Source organism: Bactrocera oleae, chromosome X (assembly GCF_042242935.1).
Source record: "Bactrocera oleae isolate idBacOlea1 chromosome X, idBacOlea1, whole genome shotgun sequence".
Lineage (NCBI taxonomy): Eukaryota > Metazoa > Arthropoda > Insecta > Diptera > Tephritidae > Bactrocera > Bactrocera oleae.
The window spans coordinates 24888397-24902597 of NC_091541.1; the positions used below are offsets into that span (position 1 = coordinate 24888397).

Sequence of the window (14201 nt, forward strand, 5' to 3'; positions counted from 1 at the left end):
ATCAGAAAATCTTTCATCTGTATCCCCCGATCCAGATTATAGTAGTGTTTTAGGTATCACAACGGGCCGGCGTTTTAAGCTGTCCAAGTGAGATCCCTCTTGGGATCGACCTCCTAACCTAGCCTAAAACCCGATCGATTGATTTTTCCACTAACTTAAACCACCGAACGGTTGAAAATACATTATATACAAAATACGTGTTAATTTTTCCACATAATTGGTTAAAAATATATGTTATTTCAAAAAAAATTTACCCTGAATTTCCCCGGTTAATTGCTTTAATTAAAAAAATAATCGGGCACGCCGCACATAAAGCCTCCGTCAGTTTGTCTTTCGTCGTTCGTATTTTTACGTTTAAAATTAAAAATATTATTTAAATATTATTACTAAATAAATACTTAAAGTGCACACAAGCGGGATTCTTGTAATTGAATGAATTGTTCAATAAATGAATATCGGTAAATTGATTCCCCGGTTATTTTAACCAAAAATTGTGCAATTTTTGAAGTGTAATTACCCGGGGGATATTGTAGAACTAAGTAGAAGCAGATGAATATACTTACTCCCAGAATTCTTTAACTGGATCGGTCAGTTCTGATGCGGTGATATTTGCTAAGGCTAGAGAACACATTTTTTTTACTGTTCCATTTATGGAATCCTCCCAGCAAATTAAATTGTTGCGCTCGTATGGATTGACACAATTTACGGTATTCCAGAAATTATTACAAGAACGCCAAGGCACATCTACAAACGACAGATTAAACAGTTTGGAAAACACATCAGAAAAATTTTATTTTAAAAATGGTAAATATTTTAAAAAGAGTTCTCAAAAATAGTGCACGTATATTTTCAATTAAGTTTTCAGTTTAACTGAAGAGACTCGTTAGAAAACTCTTATCGTTAATTTATGATTCAAATTCTGTAACATAACTTTATTCGCAAATGGAATAAAAACAACCGAAGTGAATGCCTAAATCATCAGGTCCTCGAAACGAATTGACTTCGTTGTTGTCTGTCCGTCCGTCTGTGCGCGCAAACGAGAACTACTTGAAAATGTGTAAAAGTGCGATAATTCTTTAAAATATCGTCATAAACAATTAGTTTTTCAGCAAAGGTAGTCCGATTTGTCGGAGTCGCGCCGCTCACTTTTCGGTGAAACCTCATATACACGGTGGCTCAGAAATCGTGCTACAAAACCAAACCGTAATAAATTTCTTTCTTTGTGAGTAATCGACTTACTTTTTTTTATTTGACAGGCTATTATTTAAACTTTTTATTTTGATCTTAACGGAAATGTAAACAAGATTGCCATACATGGTGTGAATCGATTTGATAATTTGAAATAATCCACGGAACCGGAACGGACCCGGATTTTATCCGGCTAAGGACTGTCAACTCGACAGAATTCTGCCGTTACAATAACAAGAACCATAATTTTTAAAAATAATTAATTATATAAAATGAAACAAAATTTGCTATGCAATAAAAAAAATGTAATGCATTGAATAAAAAAAAAAGTTATACTGTTTGTTTTTGTAGCACGATTCGTGAGCCACCCTATTTAAGTACTACCCATCTAATTTAAAATGTTGTGCATAACCACGATATCCCGATATTTCTGCTAGAAAATGGGCAAAATCAGAATAACATCAAGCCAAATTTTGTTAAAATAATCATAACCAATAAAGATATCGGAATAAAATATTCTACAAATGATGCCCTAATGGTATGGCACCCCTGATTTAAAAATGGGTGATTGCGAACTAGGTATGGAATTTTGGATTCCAGTGTCTATGTCCAACTCTATAACAAACATATCAGTCAATCAATAAGGTATATTTGGTGTAATTACAAGAGAATATTTTCCAGATCACAACGTCGCCTACCACTTCCCCTAGGCCCCACATTCATATGTACCTATTCTAATTATTTTCAAACTTCCGGTTAACTTTAATGCGTATATATTCGTAATTGTGTAATCTCATACATCATAGTTTGGTTCGGCAAATGAGTGAAAACGAACTGCTTATGGTACATGTTATTTTAGATATTCTAGTATACCCGACAATAACGAATATATTGTTCAGTTGACTACTTTGGTCGTCGTGAGAGAAACTGCAACTATGAAATGAGATGAGTACGAAAGTAAGCAAACACAGTGAAAGTTATTTAAACTAAAAGAAACATTTTCATTCTTTCGACAACCGCCTAACGGTTAGCGAGCGCTAACCATCACTCAAAAATTGACATATTCTGATGAAAAGTGATAAAAAATTATCTTGGCACTCTGCGAAGGATGGAGATAGAAAATATCACAGATGCAGATAGAAAATATCACACCATATCTCATAATCTTATAAATCTAAGTCAGCAAAACTTGGTGAGAACGATTTAAGTCCGATACAAAATGTGAAATTCAAGTAATATCCAAACCTCCTCACATATTTTTGGCTCCTTTGAAGGTAATTTGGTTCATAAAATTTCCGTAGCATCTTTATGACCTATTTTAAAAATTTGAGAATTTGGACAACAAACACACATACTTTTCATATAACGCCAGTCTGGGCGGTTTTTTTTTTATTACGTAGGTGCCTTATCGTAGATGTTCGGGTGTATTCGAACATTTTTTACTCTCGTTACTTGAAGAATCAAAGCCTGGGAAACACCTTCAGGTGTTGGCCAAACTTTATACGGGAAAGTATTGCAGTGGTTTCACCCATTTAGGGCAAGACAATACACTATTATGGGAAAGATATTCTTTCTAAATCTCATTAAGACTTCTTACATATTCATCGATAGATGCGGTACAAAGTGAACCGGAAGTTCGAAAAAATTTATGTAAGGTTTATGGAGACTAAGGGAAGTGTTGAATCAATTTTACACATTTTTGGCACAAGTTATAGTTCGATTTCGACAATTTTTTTACGTAAGATGAAATAACTTGAGGGCACTACTTGCGGTTGTCATTCGCCCATTTTCACAATTTTTAATTGAATCGTTTGGGTAACCTTACACACTAAATTTGGTTGAAATCGGTAAAGTAGTTTCTAAGATATATGCTTTTACCTAAAGGTGGGCGGTGCTACGCCCATTGTCCAATGTTTACCCCTGCTTTCATAAAGTTTTCCTTGCAATGCTGTTTGTGAAATTTAGTGCTTGTGGCGGATTTATTCAGTGAATTGTCGCACCTTTAGTAGTTTTCACTAAAACTGTTATACTGGAAGTGGGTGTGGTTATTTACTATCTGATTTTACCCGTTTTATCAGAGTTTGAAGAGCTGCCAAAATTACTTCTTATCTAGCTTGGGTGATATAGCTTTAGCGGTTTGGAAAATATGTAGATAAATTAATTTTGGGGGCAGGCCACGCCCACTTTTAAACATTTTTTGCTCCACAGGTGTCTCATGCTACTATCTATATCATAATTAAGTACTTTGTTATGGCACTTTATAGGGTCTGATTACGCCCATTTACTACATCAATTTTTTCTTACTTTTTTTCCAAGGAATACGTGTACAAAGTTTCATTAAAATATTTCAATTTTTGCTCAAGTTATTGCTTGCGCAGACAAACAGACGGAAAGATACACAATCACTCGGAGTTCAACTCGTCACGTCATCCTGATCACTTATATACAATATATATACCTATATGTATAACTCGATATCTACTCGATTAGGTGATACAAACAACCTTTAGGAGAACAAAACTATTATACTCTGTAGCAAGTAGTTTGAAATCTATTCAATTCGGCATACGTCGGATATAGAAAATTAAGTATACTTTATTCAAATGATGTGAGCATGCTTTCTTCATCATAACATACATAGTTTGATTCAAAAAATGGGTTATAGGAATTTGGACGCTCCGGTTAGTTCGTTATTTTAATTTTCATCGCTCGAGTTGACATTATACGTATATAAAAGTAATAGGGTATATTTCTCTTATTATATTATGGATCAGGATCAAAAATAAGTAATATTGTTCCTTATTAAATAATATTAGTATTTAATGTTCGCTGCAACCGAACTAACCTACCTTTCTGTTCACATAATTCGAGATCCAATATTTCTAAAACTTTCTATGTTATTTATTGTTCGATTCTTCTCGAATTAATATTTTTTAACCCTTCGCCACTTGATTTTCTCAAACCTATTGTTATGCATTTTTAACAAAACTTATTCGTTTTTTGTAAGTACTTACCTGCTTTCATAGACATAAAAAAATAAAAAACGGCCCATGCCAGAATTACGATATAGTAAACGTTCATCCAGCAAGACATTACAGCAGCAGCGTAGCCAATGCCTAAAAAAATAAAATAATTTATTAGTAATGAAGCTAAGTTTGTTAGAGTTCACCGAACGGTTGTTTGTATCACCCGAGAAACGAGATAGATATAGGGCTATGTACACATATGTAAATGATCAGGATGACGAGGCGAGTTGAAATCCGAATGAGTGTCTGTCTTCTTGACAAAAAATTTAGATATCGTAATGAAACTTTGTACACGTGTTCCTTGGAAAAAGAGCGATTAAAGAAAAACCTATAAAGTGCTATAACTAAGTACTTAACTAAGATATAGAACTGTAATTTGGCAGTAGCAAGAGGCACCTGTGGGCCCAAAAATTTTTAAAAAATAGACGAGGCGCCGCTCTTGAAAAGGTTTAATATACGTATCTCTCAAACCATTAAAGCTGTCATATCCAAATGGGCTCAGAACAAATCCACTAAGTACCACTACCGACACTGTAAAAATGGATGAAATCGGTTTACTCCCCATATACCGGTACTCTTAAAAACTACTAAAAGCGCGATAAATCAATACATCTATACGCCAGAGACATAAAATTTTACACCCGGGATGGTATGAGGAGGCTTTTGAGAAGGCTTTATGGGGTCAAAATAAGATGATGGACGTGGCACCGCCTACATTTAGGTGAAACCCCGTGACTCAGGACTTTCTAGACCGATAGCGACCAATGCCTTATTATCTTCACATTTATATGTTTCAGTGCAAAAATGGGCAGAATCGGACTACAACCACGCCTATTTTCCATATAACACAATTTTAAATTCCATCTGATTCATTCACTTTGAAGTATGCAAATCAAGCACTATATCGGAATTAAATTTTGCACGAATAGTGCGCCGGAAGTAAAAATTGTCAAAAATCGGAATTCAAGCCGCAGATACCGAATATGTGGTCCCCAGTTCCTACAACGAACATTTTGTCGAAAATATCGATCATTTATTGGAATGCGGAGCAAGTGCTTTCTTGATGCCTATATGTCAAAAGTGGGTTGAATCGGATGAGAGCTTCTCTTAAACGCCGTATATCTAATGTCAATTTATGTTACAACATTACATGTGGTAACTACTTCACTTCGAAACACAATTAAATTTGAGAACCCTGAAAATAAAAATTTTTATATCATGGATTTTTAGAATTATTCTCGAAGACAAAAATGATATACATATGTATATGTCGACCTAACACATATGAACGGGACTACCAATTTGACTGGTACTACCCAGATCTATTTGATCAGCTCATTTACCTTACGATAAATATTATATTTAACCTGCAACTATTCAGAATAAAGAATTTCCGGAGGAAACCTTCTAAAGGAGAAAGTTTGTATGTATGTTCCTTATAAACTCCAAAATGGCTGGACTGATTCCAATGAAATTTTCAGATGATCTTCAGGATGGCCCAATCATATGTGCAATTTAAGTTTTTATTTAGCTTTTAGTAATGATATATAATATAAATAATATCTTCAACTTTAAACGGAGAAAATATAAGGAATGAAAAGGCATCATTGCTATAGAAAATAATAACTTAAGGAACAAAAACAATTTGTATTATTGTACTAGCTGACCCGGCAAACGTTATATTGCTATATACGTCATTTTTAGGAAATAAATTTTTTAGGAAATACTTTTAAATATAAATAAATGGGTGGGGGATGGAACTATAAGAATGAAGATAAATCATATGAATATTAAATTCCTATTATTGATAGCTACCTATATGCGCATCGAAAATAGTTCTTATTTGTACTACTAATTAGTTCAATTAAAAATAAACAAAGATCTCTCAACGCAATGGAGTGTACAATATTTTGGGTCAATCTATCTAATAGAAACTATAAAGAAACTGGATGCTTTGCTCACGCGAGAACATGCCACATAAAGTTGTCCGTTGGAAAATAATGGTGTATCCAAATCTTATTCACAAACAAACAACGTTTGGCTTTGTGTGTTATTTGAGTGCATTTAAATTCAATTGGCACATCTGTAAGAGCATACAGCAATACATTTTCGCCTCGAAACTTGCTATTCAAAATAGTGGCTTCGTTAATGTTTTTCTTTAATTTTTTAATAACTACTCTTGTGCCATTGCAAAGCCGCGATGGATTCAAATTGCGAAGCCAAATAATCGGAGATCCAACGTTCAGTTGTACATGATGCGGTGGATGCCTGGCATATCCTATGAATTCAAAAACTCAATTGGATAATTCACAGCCTCGTTGACATCGACAAGTCCCCTAGGAACAACTGTTTTGTCTTTGAATTTAATCCATTGACGTCCACATTTTTTGCGGTCAAAATCAATCCTTCTGCCAACCAATATATATAGTTTTTGTGTACATCGGGAAGTATATGGTATTGTTGATGAGAGTATTTTGTGAGTTGAAGATTGTGCAGGAATCCATCGGTAATTTTATGCATCCAGTATTTTTATGTACAGCAACTTTTTCATTGCCAATATCTAACAGTTGTTTTTAGAAAGTTTCGGCAGAAAGATCTTGAAGTATTTATACACCCATGTTCACTGTCAGTTGCATTTTTTCAACATTACGCCACAGTCACGATGATTTTAAGAAAGTGTTGATTTTATCCACGCCCTTTGAAAGTAGAATAAAGGGAAGTGTCTGTCCGAAATTACCTAAAAGTAGTTACAAAGTGTCGCCAAACAGTTTGCCGTGTTTTTAAGCTATTGCATAGCTTCTATCGGCTTCGAGCGTGGGGACTGACCCAAGAAATTCCGTAACGGAAACAAACCTAACACGACAAATTATGCGCAAGCGGAGCAAAACAATTGCAGTGACAGCAGGTTGATTCAAAAGTAATAATATTTATGATACACTTTTTTTAATAGCAAATAAAAATATAGAATTTAATACAAAATAATATAATAATAAATTAACTTTTCAATATTCGGAGTCATAATACTAATATTAATAACGTTATTGATATTAGGTCAAGTAAAAAGTTCGAAATATTTTGATAAATAGCTACCCCACCTTTGGGAACAGTATCTCGTTTTACTTGAACAATATAATAAATTTCCCCAATAAATTTCCACTTATCTTGGCTGACGATTTCGACATCAACATCGCTGATAAAATATCAGAGCGGTTGACACCTTTTCTTTCGGAAAAATCGATCACAACGCAACAACAAAAAGTGTAACTTGAATTAATATCAAAGAAAAAAATTTAATTATTATGAAAGCAAAAAAAAAATTATAATTGCATAAGTTGATAAAAAAAATGATATGCAATAGCTTTACCGCTTTACCCCGAGTTCCACACGAACTTCTTTATTATATTTTGATATCGTATCCAATGCCTCAAGCGAATGTTTATGTGCCATAGTGCATTCATCCCAAATGATTATTTTACATTGTTTCAGCACTGTGGCCATGGACGCCTGTATTTTTATGTTACAGACTGCATCTGGGTTATTGTGAGGGTTCATTGGCCTAAATGCTACATGAGCTGTTCTGCCTATATCTACTAAAGTTGCTGCGATGCCATATGATGCAACGTCCATTGGGATGCCATTTGATGTTACCTCAGCAAGAAGTAGCGAATGTTTTGGCAATTTCTCCTTGTACAACTTTGCTCTGCTGAAACTGCCAGCTTAATGCGGTCGAAAATTGTTTTTTGTTCACCATTTAGCAATGGTAGAATTCGACAGTATCATACTTCATTTCACGATTTATATCTGTGTTGATTAAATCAGATGCACTTCGATTTGGTGAACTCTTACCGAAATGACTGATTGGTAATTTCACAATGACAATGCAATGATGATCAATAGCAATCAATGCTTCATTGTACATTGCGTCACTGAATGGTATCATTAGATTGTTGCCCCTTGTACTATGTTGATGCAATATATCATCAGTCATCGCATATTTGTGATTATTCCTCAATATTTGTGATCGGGCCTGGAAACATGTCGTCGGTACTATAGCAAATAGTAGACGAATTTGACTGATTGTCATCTTTTACCAAGATTGTCATCTTCTCCATCTTTATACGTGGCATACTGTTGTCGATTTACTTTACGTATTGTATTTTCCGAAATGTTATTGGTCTGGTGACATTAACCAACAACAGTTGCAGATAAAAGCACTCAGTCTATGAATTTTTTTGATTGTTCCAATGTAAAATAGCGTGCTACTTTTGATTAGGAGTGTTTGTGCAAAGACAGCAGAAACGTTCGCACGATTCCACAATTCAAAAAATGCGATGAGCTTAGTTTATGATGGATTTATAACTCTTTCAAGCGTTGTTTCGTTCGTGAACGGCTTAGGCTGTTTTCGAGAAGCACAAAGAAATAATGTTAAATTCGCTATTAGAATGAATGAAAAAATATAAGCCGACTTATTTTAATTCCTACTCCGTGATGTTTGCTAGTTGAAAAGTGACAACGGGTGACGCATGGCGCGGTTAACCGTAAACTAAACTAATTCTGTTTTTACACGGTAGATTGGTTCCAGAAAAACCGTGTATAAAAAGACTTTAATCATTCCCTAAATTTGTGCTATTTAGAGTTTCTCTTACCAGTAAACTTACTTGTATCCACAAAAATTTAATTCCTCTTAATTTGAGATATGAACACAAATTTGTGATATGAATTAAATCTGACAAATGAAATGTAAAACATTTGAAGCGTGCTAAAGGGAATAAAGTCGTGTAAATATTAAAAATTGTTTAAATTTCAAACCGTGTTAAATCAAAACGGTGCAAAAAAATACCACGTAAAAACAGAACTAAGTGTACTGCAATCATTATATTCGATTGCCTCTGGGTGGAATAGAATAATATGAAAACCGCGATAAAAATGGCGTTGATCGTATTGGTGGTAAAATTGAAAATTGCATATATTTTTCAACGCTGAATCGTGCAAAAATATAAACAAAAAAATTAATATTTGGGGTGGGCCACTCTTAATATTTAGGGGTACAAAAAATAGATTTTGGCCGATTCTCAGATCTAACCGATAAGCACACCAAATTTCATTAAAATCGGTCCACCCGTTTCGGAGCAGTTTGGCAACAAACACCTTGACACGAGAATTTTATTGTATATCTTAAGGATATTTGGAGCACTTGCATTCACCATGTAGATATTTTCTTACATTTTTAAAATGTTAATTGAAGCAGACTGTAATTTTTTTTCTGTCATTGTTCAATCTACATAAAATAACATGCGATTCCATATCTAATTCACACAAAAAATTGTCTTCTGAATAAAAATATGGTTGAAGTTCTTGTAAGTATTTTAAAACTTCGAGACATGACGGATACTTTGGAAGATCATCTTCTTTCTTGTGCTCCTCAACATCAGCGCTATCCAAAATATCTCCAATAAACATACTTATGTTTTCAATTGCTTTGCAGAGATCCCAACTGCTGCGAAATATGTACGTGCAACAATGCCAGATTTTATTTTAACGAAAGCTTTTTGTGCAATTAACCGGGGTAAATTAAAGGTATATTTTTTTCAATAACACACATTTTTAACCAATTCTGCGAGGAAACCAATTACCCGTGTTCAATTAAGAGGGCAAATTTACATGTATTTTGTATGCAATCTACAATATTTTTGACCGATCAGGTGATTCAAATAAGCGGGAAAATCAATTAATTATTTCAATAATAATTCCAATAAATTTCCACTTATCTTGGCTGACGATTTCGACATCAACTTCGCTGATAAAATATCAGAGCGGTTGACACCTTTTCTTTCGGAAAAATCGATCACAACGCAACAACAAAAAGTGTAACTTGAATTAATATCAAAGAAAAAAATTTAATTATTATGAAAGCAAAAAAAAAATTATAATTGCATAAGTTGATAAAAAAAATGATATGCAATAGCTTTACCGCTTTACCCCGAGTTCCACACGAACTTCTTTATTATATTTTGATATCGTATCCAATGCCTCAAGCGAATGTTTATGTGCCATAGTGCATTCATCCCAAATGATTATTTTACATTGTTTCAGCACTGTGGCCATGGACGCCTGTATTTTTATGTTACAGACTGCATCTGGGTTATTGTGAGGGTTCATTGGCCTAAATGCTACATGAGCTGTTCTGCCTATATCTACTAAAGTTGCTGCGATGCCAGATGATGCAACGTCCATTGGGATGCCATTTGATGTTACCTCAGCAAGAAGTAGCGAATGTTTTGGCAATTTCTCCTTGTACAACTTTGCTCTGCTGAAACTGCCAGCTTAATGCGGTCGAAAATTGTTTTTTGTTCACCATTTAGCAATGGTAGAATTCGACAGTATCATACTTCATTTCACGATTTATATCTGTGTTGATTAAATCAGATGCACTTCGATTTGGTGAACTCTTACCGAAATGACTGATTGGTAATTTCACAATGACAATGCAATGATGATCAATAGCAATCAATGCTTCATTGTACATTGCGTCACTGAATGGTATCATTAGATTGTTGCCCCTTGTACTATGTTGATGCAATATATCATCAGTCATCGCATATTTGTGATTATTCCTCAATATTTGTGATCGGGCCTGGAAACATGTCGTCGGTACTATAGCAAATAGTAGACGAATTTGACTGATTGTCATCTTTTACCAAGATTGTCATCTTCTGCATCTTTATACGTGGCATACTGTTGTCGATTTACTTTACGTATTGTGTTTTCCGAAATGTTATTGGTCTGGTGACATTAACCAACAACAGTTGCAGATAAAAGTACTCAGTCTATGAATTTTTTTGATTGTTCCAATGTAAAATAGCGTGCTACTTTTGATTAGGAGTGTTTGTGCAAAGACAGCAGAAACGTACGCACGATTCCACAATTCAAAAAATGCGATGAGCTTAGTTTATGATGGATTTATAACTCTTTCAAGCGATGTTTCGTTCGTGAACGGCTTAGGCTGTTTTCGAGAAGCACAAAGAAATAATGTTAAATTCGCTATTAGAATGAATGAAAAAAATATAAGCCGACTTATTTTAATTCCTACTCCGTGATGTTTGCTAGTTGAAAAGTGACAACGGGTGACGCATGGCGCGGTTAACCGTAAACTAAACTAATTCTGTTTTTACACGGTAGATTGGTTCCAGAAAAACCGTGTATAAAAAGACTTTAATCATTCCCTAAATTTGTGCTATTTAGAGTTTCTCTTACCAGTAAACTTACTTGTATCCACAAAAATTTAATTCGTCTTAATTTGAGATATGAACACAAATTTGTGATATGAATTAAATCTGACAAATGAAATGTAAAACATTTGAAGCGTGCTAAAGGGAATAAAGTCGTGTAAATATTAAAAATTGTTTAAATTTCAAACCGTGTTAAATCAAAACGGTGCAAAAAAATACCACGTAAAAACAGAACTAAGTGTACTGCAATCATTATATTCGATTGCCTCTGGGTGGAATAGAATAATATGAAAACCGCGATAAAAATGGCGTTGATCGTATTGGTGGTAAAATTGAAAATTGCATATATTTTTCAACGCTGAATCGTGCAAAAATATAAACAAAAAAATTAATATTTGGGGTGGGCCACTCTTAATATTTAGGGGTACAAAAAATAGATTTTGGCCGATTCTCAGATCTAACCGATAAGCACACCAAATTTCATTAAAATCGGTCCACCCGTTTCGGAGCAGTTTGGCAACAAACACCTTGACACGAGAATTTTATTGTATATCTTAAGGATATTTGGAGCACTTGCATTCACCATGTAGATATTTTCTTACATTTTTAAAATGTTAATTGAAGCAGACTGTAATTTTTTTTCTGTCATTGTTCAATCTACATAAAATAACATGCGATTCCATATCTAATTCACACAAAAAATTGTCTTCTGAATAAAAATATGGTTGAAGTTCTTGTAAGTATTTTAAAACTTCGAGACATGACGGATACTTTGGAAGATCATCTTCTTTCTTGTGCTCCTCAACATCAGCGCTATCCAAAATATCTCCAATAAACATACTTATGTTTTCAATTGCTTTGCAGAGATCCCAACTGCTGCGAAATATGTACGTGCAACAATGCCAGATTTTATTTTAACGAAAGCTTTTTGTGCAATTAACCGGGGTAAATTAAAGGTATATTTTTTTCAATAACACACATTTTTAACCAATTCTGCGAGGAAACCAATTACCCGTGTTCAATTAAGAGGGCAAATTTACATGTATTTTGTATGCAATCTACAATATTTTTGACCGATCAGGTGATTCAAATAAGCGGGAAAATCAATTAATTATTTCAATAATAATTCCAATAAATTTCCACTTATCTTGGCTGACGATTTCGACATCAACTTCGCTGATAAAATATCAGAGCGATTGACACCTTTTCTTTCGGAAAAATCGATCACAACGCAACAACAAAAAGTGTAACTTGAATTAATATCAAAGAAAAAAATTTAATTATTATGAAAGCAAAAAAAAAATTATAATTGCATAAGTTGATAAAAAAAATGATATGCAATAGCTTTACCGCTTTACCCCGAGTTCCACACGAACTTCTTTATTATATTTTGATATCGTATCCAATGCCTCAAGCGAATGTTTATGTGCCATAGTGCATTCATCCCAAATGATTATTTTACATTGTTTCAGCACTGTGGCCATGGACGCCTGTATTTTTATGTTACAGACTGCATCTGGGTTATTGTGAGGGTTCATTGGCCTAAATGCTACATGAGCTGTTCTGCCTATATCTACTAAAGTTGCTGCGATGCCAGATGATGCAACGTCCATTGGGATGCCATTTGATGTTACCTCAGCAAGAAGTAGCGAATGTTTTGGCAATTTCTCCTTGTACAACTTTGCTCTGCTGAAACTGCCAGCTTAATGCGGTCGAAAATTGTTTTTTGTTCACCATTTAGCAATGGTAGAATTCGACAGTATCATACTTCATTTCACGATTTATATCTGTGTTGATTAAATCAGATGCACTTCGATTTGGTGAACTCTTACCGAAATGACTGATTGGTAATTTCACAATGACAATGCAATGATGATCAATAGCAATCAATGCTTCATTGTACATTGCGTCACTGAATGGTATCATTAGATTGTTGCCCCTTGTACTATGTTGATGCAATATATCATCAGTCATCGCATATTTGTGATTATTCCTCAATATTTGTGATCGGGCCTGGAAACATGTCGTCGGTACTATAGCAAATAGTAGACGAATTTGACTGATTGTCATCTTTTACCAAGATTGTCATCTTCTGCATCTTTATACGTGGCATACTGTTGTCGATTTACTTTACGTATTGTGTTTTCCGAAATGTTATTGGTCTGGTGACATTAACCAACAACAGTTGCAGATAAAAGCACTCAGTCTATGAATTTTTTTGATTGTTCCAATGTAAAATAGCGTGCTACTTTTGATTAGGAGTGTTTGTGCAAAGACAGCAGAAACGTACGCACGATTCCACAATTCAAAAAATGCGATGAGCTTAGTTTATGATGGATTTATAACTCTTTCAAGCGATGTTTCGTTCGTGAACGGCTTAGGCTGTTTTCGAGAAGCACAAAGAAATAATGTTAAATTCGCTATTAGAATGAATGAAAAAAATATAAGCCGACTTATTTTAATTCCTACTCCGTGATGTTTGCTAGTTGAAAAGTGACAACGGGTGACGCATGGCGCGGTTAACCGTAAACTAAACTAATTCTGTTTTTACACGGTAGATTGGTTCCAGAAAAACCGTGTATAAAAAGACTTTAATCATTCCCTAAATTTGTGCTATTTAGAGTTTCTCTTACCAGTAAACTTACTTGTATCCACAAAAATTTAATTCGTCTTAATTTGAGATATGAACACAAATTTGTGATATGAATTAAATCTGACAAATGAAATGTAAAACATTTGAAGCGTGCTAAAGAGAATA

General features: G+C 34.2%; 1 protein-coding gene across 2 annotated transcripts in view; it reads right to left on the bottom strand.

The window, feature by feature from the left end:
* Positions 1 to 14201, bottom strand: part of Gat (GABA transporter) — a 300362-nt gene that overhangs the window by 152504 nt on the left and 133657 nt on the right. For both annotated transcript variants that reach the window (XM_070112754.1, XM_070112753.1), the window contains exons 4-5: positions 4203 to 4304; positions 564 to 744 (exon numbers count right to left, since the gene is read on the bottom strand). In XM_070112754.1, the coding sequence (XP_069968855.1) occupies positions 564 to 744; positions 4203 to 4304 (283 nt within the window). The remainder of the gene's footprint in view (positions 1 to 563; positions 745 to 4202; positions 4305 to 14201) is intronic.